Source organism: Neltuma alba, unplaced genomic scaffold (assembly GCF_004799145.2).
Source record: "Neltuma alba isolate B1F8T4 unplaced genomic scaffold, ASM479914v2 tig00002134_pilon, whole genome shotgun sequence".
Lineage (NCBI taxonomy): Eukaryota > Viridiplantae > Streptophyta > Magnoliopsida > Fabales > Fabaceae > Neltuma > Neltuma alba.
In genome coordinates this window covers 72,960-84,022 of record NW_021632751.1, presented here as the reverse complement: position 1 = coordinate 84,022, position 11,063 = coordinate 72,960, and the positions used below count along the sequence as shown (strand labels likewise).

The 11,063-nt window shown below is 34.1% G+C and overlaps 1 protein-coding gene across 10 annotated transcripts; it reads right to left on the bottom strand.

Annotated features, from left to right (window-relative positions):
* Positions 1 to 23: 23 nt before the first annotated feature.
* LOC114717487 (pentatricopeptide repeat-containing protein At5g46460, mitochondrial-like) lies at positions 24 to 8,609 on the bottom strand. 10 transcript variants are annotated; one of them, XM_028902683.1, is made up of 8 exons: positions 8,397 to 8,609; positions 8,267 to 8,284; positions 7,062 to 7,183; positions 6,116 to 6,185; positions 3,295 to 5,740; positions 2,209 to 2,332; positions 440 to 607; positions 24 to 363 (listed from the first exon to the last, which is right to left on the bottom strand). In XM_028902683.1, the coding sequence occupies exon 5, from the start codon at positions 5,730 to 5,732 to the stop codon at positions 3,594 to 3,596; it is 2,139 nt and encodes a 712-aa protein (XP_028758516.1). In that variant the 5' UTR covers positions 5,733 to 5,740; positions 6,116 to 6,185; positions 7,062 to 7,183; positions 8,267 to 8,284; positions 8,397 to 8,609; the 3' UTR covers positions 24 to 363; positions 440 to 607; positions 2,209 to 2,332; positions 3,295 to 3,593. The 10 variants fall into 10 exon arrangements, with proteins under 10 accessions (XP_028758516.1, XP_028758522.1, XP_028758509.1 ...); XM_028902689.1 differs by having other exon boundaries at positions 7,062 to 7,157; XM_028902676.1 differs by having other exon boundaries at positions 8,267 to 8,402; positions 8,486 to 8,609.
* Between the last annotated feature and the right edge of the window lie 2,454 nt (positions 8,610 to 11,063).

The following is an 11,063-nucleotide window of genomic DNA, read 5'->3' as shown; positions in this document are numbered from 1 at the left end:
TGGAAATAAATTAGATACCTCTATTTAAGGTGTTTGCAGTCATTTTCTCTAAAGTGAAAATTTCTATTTACAGGTCAGTGCTCCATGATTAAACCGTCAAAAAAATATCATACACAAATTATGTGTAACTCAAAGGAAAAACCGTAAAATCTAACATCCCATTAAATATCCATATAGGTTTACGAATTAGTTCTCCCAAACTTTAGCTAAGCCTACTGCCATTCAGCTTACAAATTGATTAAACAGCCAGTTCTTCCATTGGACTCGTAAGTATCAAAACTGTAAAAGTTAATTCTTCCAAACTTTACCGAAGCCTAACAGCCTAATGTTTGTAAATTCCGCTGGCTAAATCAACTGAGTTCCCTGCTTTGGAGCAACGATTTAGGAGACGAGCAATGGGAATTGAAAAAAGGAAAAAGCAGCACAAAAAAGGAGATACCCTAGAAGATGGAAGATGGTTGAGCTCATCTATGGCGATTTCGTGACTCTCCAGTTCCCTCGAAAGACCGACTTGAGGATCAGCAGCTGCTCTTGTCTTGTTGGTTAGGCCCAAGGATGAAAGACGCTGCGAAAGCCATTTTCACCGAGCGATGCAAGAGTATGACTACTGGCATGGAATACAAAAGGTTTGATTCAATTTATAAATTGTTTGATGATAGATGTGTCAACCGTGTTTATATTATTATTAATGTGTCAATGTATATTGTTATATGATGACGCTAAAATTATTGTATGACTATTCATTCTTCATTTTCAGATTAAGAAGCAACCTGGAAATTTCAGGAATAAATGCTTGCCTTAATTTGAAGATCTATCACATTTGGAGCAAAGACCGTGTGTCTAAAATTGAAGCTGAGATTATTTAATGCTAAGCAAGGACTTAACATAGATACAAAATTTCATTACATCTAAGCAACAACATTTGCAGCCAACTAATGACTGCTTGCTTTTGAAGGACTCGTCTTCCAGTAGCCCACTCAATATTGGAGTTTGTTGAGAATTTACATAGGGAATTTAATTATAAATGTCCTGCATAAAAGCTAACGAGAGAAAAGAATTAACGGGATAAATAAACATGATTGCAACAGTATAAAAGCAAAGCCACTGTACACATGTCATGTATATAGACACCCACATACAAGGAGCATAATCTGGTAAAGGGTGATTTTGTCTCTAGGTTTGTTGTTATCTATTCCTACGTTATTTGTAATCCAGCCAAACATTTCGATACCAAAGCATTATCTTTCCTTGATGACATAACAAATAAAAGTATGTAAACATTATTACAGTACATTCCATTCCCTATCATTACAATCCATTGAGTTTCCCATGATTAAGTGAAACAAACAGGCCAATAGTTTCAAAAGGTCATGAAAATGTACAAATTAAGCTGTTTGGAACTCTGAGAGCAACTCCAGATGCATAAAAATCTCAGAAATATAGGACAAACAATAGCATGAGCAGATTTTCGCATGTATATGTAGTACCCCAGGAGTCTTGAAATTATGGAGTTCCACTAACTTCATTAATGGGTTCCACCTCAATAGAGTAGCTCCTCCTGACCGTTGAAACCTAACTAGATAATGGATAAACGGCTAGACACTTTTTTGAACGTGTAAACGAGTATACTGCTTAATTGTTAATAAGTCTCCAGTGGGTGAATTTAGAAAATCATACATTATAATTTTTTTTTCCATTTTAAATAAATCTGCTTCAAAAGCTACTGTAAGAATCGCTGCAAAACTCAAGCACGCAGCTTTGATATGTAAAATAAAATGGAATGGAAAAGCTAAAACATAGATAAAGATATGGCTAAAACATAGATAAAGATATTTTTCATCCATTAAATTAAAAAATTAAAAAGAAAGGATGATTATGATTAAATAACAGATATGCTATATCTCATTCTTTGCATGATAGAAAGATATTCCCTTTATGTATCAAAAAAGGAAAGATATTTTCTTCCAATAGATGCAATCAAATAGGCCTAGAAGTAAGGATCTAGATACAAGAGGGTGCACAAATGAGTTTTTACAGCCCACGAAGATTTGGCTCTAGCACAGAAAGTCTAACTTGAATTTGCAGTTTAATTTATATAAAGAGCTTTTTTTTTTTATTGGTCAATAATTTACATATAATCAGTTAAGTGCAAAAACGTGGCAAGCTTCTTAAAGGAAAGAAAAGCAAGAGCTAGAAATATAAATTTACCTTCGTCTCATAAGAACCACTGAAAATAGAGTTGCAAGAGATTCTGTTGTAACCCAAATGGTTTTCTAGCATATTAGAAGAATTAACAAGGGAAAAAAAATCATCCAATAGCTTCACCAACAACCTGAAAATTATCACAAAAGGACGGAAGCAGAATCAGTTTCACTTCACAAGCAAAGATCCCCATAGTCTATTACAATTAATGTCACTAAAGAATGCATGCAAAAAGAATGGTTGATCCAAAGTTCTTCTGATCGTCATTAATAGAAAGTAACCTCTATATGAAGGCGATAACAGTAGAGCATTTCACCAGCCAATGCAAAAGAAAAGTTCATGGAGGGGAACCAAAAGCCATACTAGATTCTTCATAATAAAAATAAATCGTTCCGTACATTTCATTTTATTAGGTATTTACTTATTCGGCCATAAAAGTATGAAAACTTATTCGGCCATAAGAGCCCACCCCAGCTCATCCCTCATAAGCCCAAGGCATTTGTAAGGCCACGCACAAAAAGCCTCTTCAAAGCCATAAATGCTGACAATGTTATGACAACACAACTATAGCTGACAAATCATCACAATTGATTCAAAGCAAACATATTAACGTTTCTGAGGTCTGACAAAGGTGTATCTGAATACACACAATTTTCACATTACAGGACTACTATTTTATTAGGTATTTGCTTTGATACAGCAAAAGAAATAACAACGATCAATTACATGCCTTAGTTGAGGTAATACTGTTTTTTGACAAGTACTAAGCTGCAGCCAAAACCCATTCCTTTTGATGATAGAAGCACCCATTTTTGGGCTTCTTCCAAGTCCATTTGTCGAATGTGTCAATCATTTGCAACTTAATCATTAAACTATCTCAGCACTTAATTTGGCTACTACTACGAGCATAAAATGAACAGGAACGAGCTTTAAATATAGAAAAAATACTTTCAAAAACTGATTGTTTGATTCCATGAATCAAAATTGCAAAGCAAGGAATAACACTACATTCAGTGCCTCAATTTGAATAAATGCATTTTCAGTGAGAAAATCGATAAGCAATTATGGTTATTAACCCATTATATGAACTACCTGTATCGAGATTGAAGGAGCACATCTCCCAAAAGAAATGCCACTCCACCAGTACAAGAAAAGAGTTCTGTATGTAGCTTAGGCTACTCTTTCATTGCCTCAGAAGCATTGGCTCAAGTGGTGGTATTCATGTCAAATTCAGCCTCCAAAAATCACTTTAAACTGGCTGAAAAGAAGTCCAAGAGACTTAGTTTCATGAAAACCAACATGCAAGCACCATAGTGACGCCTCTTTCCAGCATTATATAAAATGCCTTGGTAGTAGATTTGCAGTACTCATTAGAAGGACAAAATTGTATATTACCAATAATCCCCACAAGAACAAATGCCATCCTTGAAGTGATGAAATCGACTCGAGTCTCTTACTATGATCTCACGATTAACAATCTTCGCTATAAGCTTTATTGCATTATGACAATCCCCACATATACGGAGATTTTTCATCACTGTTATTGTACTGCCTTCCACAGTCTTAAGCAACCCAAATGCAATTGCAAGCCTTTCACTGTGATAAGACAACATTTCTTCCCTCTGTTCAGTTTCAACATCATGTAAAGCAAATTGTTGATCAGGAACATAACCTATTTCTTTTAGCTTTACTCCTAACCAGTCTAGCTTTTGATAAATTTTCTCACTGAGAGGGTGGGACCTATCTCCAGAAAGGAATTCATGCCTCCAACCTTTCAAGGATATCCAACTGGACCCTGGTTGTTTTGAAACTCCTTTATGTTTCATCATTTTTCGTATCCTAGCTACTTCGCTCCACTTGCTTGCAGAAGCATACAAGTTAGATAATAAAACATAAGCTGCACTTGAATCAGGTTTCAGTTCAAAAATTTCTTTGGCAGCTCTCTCAGCTACATCCAAATTAGAATGCATCCTGCATGCACTCAGTAAAACCAGCCATATCATGGAATTAGCTTTCATAGGTAGGCTTCTTGCTAGCCCTTCTGCTTCATCCAACTCCCCACACCGAGCAAGTACATCCACCATGCATGCATAGTGCTCAATTGTTAGTTCAGTTAATCTTTTCTCGTCAAAGTATTTGAAGAAGCACTTTGCCTTTTGCAACATCCCCGAGCGACTACATGCTGAAAGTAAACCAGTTAGTGTGATTTCATCTGGATCTACTCTTTCATATAGCATTTGCTTAAAGACTATTAAAGCCCACATGCCACACCCATGCTGTGCACAGCCAACAATGGCTGAGTTCCATGAGACAATATTTTTCTCACTAATCTTCTTAAATGCAATTATCCCATCATTGATATATCCACATTTGCTATACATGACAACAAGAGAGTTACCCACATATGGATTAGTCACCAAACCTAATTTACTCGCTATAGTATGGATCTCCCTCCCTTTTTCAATGTCCTCCAATCCACAACATGAATTCAAAGCACTCGTTACAGAAAATTCATTTGGAAAGACAGCTGTTTTTATCATTTCTCTGAAGACCTTAATTGCGTGTTCATGCTTATTGTTTAAAGCATATCCTGATAAAAGAGCCGTCCATACCACAACATTCTTATGCAATATATCATGAAAAAGCTTGTATGCCACCTCCATTTGTTTGCAATTCGCATAAAATGTCACAAGTGAAGCATATACATGCTCATCAAGGTAGTAACCTAGCTTAAATATGTAACAGTGAATCTGAAGCCCTACATGCAAAGCTGATATCTTAGCAGCAGCACTCAACCCACAAACTAAAGTAGTAGATGTGGGATGCACGCCCAAACTGACCATCTTTTGGTAAAGAAGTAAAGCTTCATCACTCTTTCCATTCTGGTCGAGCCCGCTAATCATAGAAGTCCAAGAAATCACATTGCGTGTAGGCATGTGCTCAAATAAAAGCAACGCATCTTCAACTCTACCATTGCTGCAATAACCATGAATCATAGCATTCCACGATGCCACATCCCTATAAGGCATTTTATGGAAAAATCTTTCAGCATCCTTAACTCTGCCCAACTGCAAAAGCCCATTCATAATGGTGGTCCAGGAAATAACATTCTTCTTAGGCATTTCATCAAAAAGCCTCTTGGCCATAATGAAATCTCCACAATCCAAACACCCTTTGATCATTGAATTCCAAGAAACAACATCCCTATACGGCATTTTATGAAAGAGATTCAAAGCCTCTCTGAGTCTATGATTTTGCGAGTAACCCATCACCATCATGGTATACAAGGCAACATCAGGAGATGGGATTTTGTCAAAGACGATGCGAGCTTCATCTAAACTTAGATTCTTTAGGTGATGAGAGAGCAAATGCTTATAAGAACTTGAGTTGCTGTTACTCTTCAAACAGTTGAATCCACTTAAAGAATTTGCCGTGGCTGAAGTAGTACAGTTTCTAACAACAACAAATGAAATTGATCTAGGTATATATATGAACTTCATAAAAGCAGCACAAAGTATTGTCATAACCATGCATGAACCTGTCATAAATGCCGTCTGAGTCCTAAATAAAACTCTCCGAATTCATCCTGAAGTTAAAATACATATATATATATTGAATCCTTCCATATATAGGCAATCAAATCCTCTGCATATACAGACACCATAAGTCACAACTTATGGCTTCTGTTGCTCAATGCAACAAACGCCATAAGTAGTCATTTTTAGAAAAAATGAATAAATAAATAAAACACACAAATCCAGGGATTGCCAATTACTCATGAACAAATACGTACAAGCACCTCTGTACATATCCAATGTCACAAGGACTACAAATGCCAAAGCCAACCTAAATTTCAGCAGTTGCATAAATTTGTGATAACACGTAAATATAAAAGCCAGATGCTCTGACTAACTTGGCTAACATGCTCTTCAAGCCCGAAGTATTGTTGCAGGAATGAGAGAAACCCAAGGAAAATCCTCCACCTAAGAACATTATTTCATACGAGATGTTACCTTTGAAAACTGAAGCTGACAAATAATTTAAAAAAATAACCCTAAAATCTGGAGCTGATAAAAGATACCAACGTAGCTGGACTTGTCCAAATAAGGGATCCAATAAGAAGCACTAGGACTCAAATATGCCATATTTTCAATTCATTATAAACACAGAACTGTATAATAAATAAAGTTTTGTGGATATACAGATCGCTATTAAATCCCAAGTAAAGCATAACATGTATAAAGCTTCCTAAATTGTGGAGATACCTTAGTATGGTCTAATGAGGACATAACATTCTTTGTCTGACTCAATATCTTTACTTTTCTATAGATCATTCTCACTGACCATATCCCAAGAATTACTTTCTTCTGTCATAACCCAAAAACTTTCAAAGCATTCTAGACCTTAAACATAAAAAATAGAAGGCTTTTTTACAACTTAAAAATATAAATGACTTGAATCTCAACGTGAAAAGTAAATTACTTTGTAATGTAATAAGCAATAAGTTTTAAAGATAGGAGTATGTTTGGACGTGTACGGTTTACCAGTTGTATTCTGTGAATTTGATGCCTAAGCACATTGAAGTTTTTCAGGAAAGGTATTACTAGAGCTGTTCACTATTAATCATCCACAGTAGATGGGAGACAATATCATATTGCACATTATGATCAAGCAGAAGGGTGTCAATAAGGAGAAAAGACTCCAATAATAAAATACTTTACAAAACAAATATAAAATAGTATAGTCATACATTCTCAAGACCATTGATTCAAGTTAATAACCATTGCATTCATGCAGAAACTATGGCTCACAGTATTCCATATAAGAGAAACAAATAAATGAATGAATAATCTACTTACTCAACCACTTGATCATTCCATAGCAGCTACAGATGCATTGCCTCACGGCATGGAGAAGTAAATATCAAAGCCAGTCCCCTAACCGTTCCATTATATCTAGCAAGAAAGGCCCTAAAAAGCAGCTAAAATTTAAGAAACAAATTTCATGATCAAAAGTTTAAACAACTTAATCTTAGGGAGCATATAAAATAAAAACAATTCCAGCCCATGAAAAAGAAAAGGAATGCCACTTAAAAGTTAAGGAACTTGGTAAGTTTAAGAGGATTGAAAAAATTTCCAGGAATTTGAGCCAGGAAGAGCTCTAGATAATGTAGAAGAAAATGGCCATAAAGGTCAGTAGCAACTAATACACCCTCAGGAAGAGGCAACAAAAATGTTTTCCTTGATATCCCAAAGTAAATAACGAGCATATTATGTTTGAACTTTGTTGAATGTTAGATGATAACTACTGCACAAGTATCTTGATTCCTCGTATAAATGGAGTTCAGAATTTCAATTCAAGAACATTATTAATTAACTAGCAATATTTTATCAATAAACACTAATAGGCCATAGCTAAAAAAACATTTTAAAAAATGAACTGAAATTTTTGCTTTATAAAAACATAGGGAATGATCCATTTTTTGTGTTGTGCCCTAGGTTTCTAAGTCATCATTTAATTTGCTTGGGTTGATTGCATAATGAAAAATGCATTGACTTGTGTGTTAGAACTCTTGAAGGCACGTTGGGTTACATTTGAGAAAAACCCACCAATTTCGCAGGTTTCTACACATTTTGTTCTCGTTCAGAATTTTAAAAAGGTATTTACGTAAAATGGTAACATGATTTTCTTTTCCCTAAATATCAAACAGGAAATAAACTCTGAAGAAAATATCATTAGATGCTCGACGCCCCCCAAAATGTTTTAAAAAAATGGAACCATGACCAGCAACTTTGTTTCAATAGTATTCAAAAATCGTACAATATGAATTATATGATTTACATACCACATTCGTCAAGCCATATGATATTTCAACCAGATATTTTTACAAAAATCAACACTAGGTTAAACAATAAACAAAGAATAACAAAGTACAAGAATACAAAAATCATCTCAATACAGAATAAAAAATTCAACACTTGGCTGAAAACATAACAAAGAAGAGGAATAAAAAGAACCCAAACGAAAAAGAATCCAGAATGGGAAGCAAAATCGAAAAACTTACCAAGAGCTAAGCCTGAAACTGTGAGCACAGTGAAAAGGAGCAGCCAGAGACGGAATGTGTTACCAGAACGAAAAGGAGAACAACCATGAATAGAACGAGAGTGAAAAGAAGTGGAGGAGGCGACACTCACGGCAAACTGGAGAAAACCCCTGATGAGACATAGACAGAGCGGAAGAGGAAGGCAAGAGAAGAAGAAATTAAAGTGAGCGCGAGACTCACGGGGTACTGAAGAAGATAGACGACGAAACCCAACGAAGATCCACAGACAGAAGTGAAGAAAGAACAAGAGGAAGGCAAGAGATCGAGCAATCGAGCGAAGTGAAGAGGCGGTAGTGGAAAATAAGTTGGGGAGGGGCTCGTTGAGACTTGGTCCAGACACCATACATTAAGAAAAATTAAAAATACTTGCTGCGACAGGCCCAATCTAGATCAGACGCCGTAGATAAAAGGTTTATGAAGACTGGTTCATTTTGGGCCAGACGCGGTAGATTTGGAAAGGACATACAACTGCTGGTCTGCCTTGAGCCAGATGCGGTAGAATAAAAATTGCCTCCTTTTCATCTAAATATAAAAAAAAAATTTCAAATTTTTACCTGCATGAGTTGTAAAATCAATTAGAAACAAGGTTCTCATTGAAAAACTAAAAAATTTTAATCATGTAAAGGGAAAATTAAAAACTAGTTAAAACTCAAGTATCTAAGTTTAAAAAAATTAAAATTTTTAAAAGCGTAAGTTTAAAAAGATTAGAAGTAAAGTAATTATGTGTCTATTTCATAGAGGAAAAGATATTAAAAAGATTAAAAGTAAAGTAATTGTGTGTTTATTTCATAGAGGAAAAGATATCATATTTCTAATATATACAATGAAAAGCAATTTAAAATCATTTTAAGTATTTATGGAATCTGTTCAATGTTAAACAGAAGCCATAAGTTAGCTTATTGCATCAGGGTCAGTGGAAACCTAAAGCAAGTTATATACAGCTTTTGTTCCATGTATAACTGATACTAAAAATAGTAGTTGAATCACTATTTTGTAGTAGTCATAATTTTATAAAAGAAGCAACTTAGTTTGGATAAAAACTTATAAATACTTTAAAGTAAATTAGTAACTTTTTTTAATTTATTTGAAATTAGTCAACTGGATCTCATATTAAGAACTAGAGGTAGTAAAACATGTATTAGATGCTACTAAATGTTGTTTGTCTGAAAGAAATGCTTCTCTAAATACAATAACACTCATTGCTTAGCCCATGGATCCTATGACTGTTGCTGAAGTTCAAAAGAAAGATGAAGAAAATGCTCGCAGAGGAAGTCATTTTTCCAGTCTTCCTATGAGGAACATATGATATATAATCTAATGATAAATATAAGTATTTTAGAGATCATATGATGATGCCAAATACCCATACAACATCTGTTAAAAATAGCCTTTTGCTACTGTATATACGTTGTAGTGAAAGCAACAATAGTAAAAGATATTACCTATGACTTCTGTACATGTGTTGTAGTGAAAACAATAATAGTAAAAGATATCACCTATGACTGAAGTTAGAAAATAGTTATAATAATTAGAAAAATCTGATTAAATATTAAAATATAGGGTTAAAGTATAATTTTAACAATAAAGTTTACCTAAAGGGTACTGGGTACCATAATATTTATTTAGGTGCAAAAATATACATGAAGTTATTAAAAGAGGGCATCTAGCACTATGCTCTTATTGTCCGTTAGTTTACGTTAGAGGGACCCACGAAGTCAGTTTTAAGATATATTTTTAACAATCAAGTTTACATCAAGGGGCATTAGGTACCATGAAGTTTACTTAGGTGTAAAAATATACATGACCTTTCTAAAAAAAAAAAAGATAACAAAATTCTCTAACTCCCATAAACATCCATTAGTTTTATTCTTTTGAGTCCCACCAAATGCTATATTTTCTCTCCATTAATTTTCACTTCAAAGTCTATCCATTTTTCTCTCATTATAATCAACACGCACACTCTCTTTGTCATATCGTTTTCTCAATCTCCAAGTCTTTTATATATATTTACACAAAACAATGTTTTCCCTTCTAGGATACGAGGTTCATTGCTTGCACCCAAGTACTACCTCCAATCCTTAATGTAGGATGACTAATTCGAGAAGATTAAAAAAAATTACATAAATTACTTTAAAATATTATATTTACTATTTTTCTCTAAATTAATTTACTTGGCTTATAAACTAATATATAATCAAATGATGCATATAAATATTTTAGAGAGATCATATACTATATGTTATGTTTAAGCAGTTGTTTTACTTCTTTAATTTTTTTCAAATTTATCCATTATACTAAGGAGAAGAGGAAGTAGGACTGAGTAGAGAGAAGAAGTGATATTTAGTAAGACCCAAAAAAATAAAGTTAATGGAAGTTTATGAGAGTTGGAGAATTTTGTTATCTTTTTCATTTTCAGAAAGGTCATGTATATTTTTACACCCAAGTAAATTTCATGATATTTAATACCTCTTGATATAAACTTTATTGTTAAAAATGCATCTTAAAACTGACTTTGTAGATCCCTCTAACAGTATACTAACAAGCATTAACAGTGTAGTGCCAAATACCGCCTTTTGATAACTTTATATATATTTTTGCACATAAATAAATTTTATAGTGTCCAGTACCTTTTAGGGTAAATTTTGTTATTAAAATTGTACATTAACCCTAAAATATATTGAATTTCCTTCCCTCATTCTCCTCCTCCCACGACACTTTTAACCTTGAACCCCTAGTCTTAACCCAACTCTCTCACTTT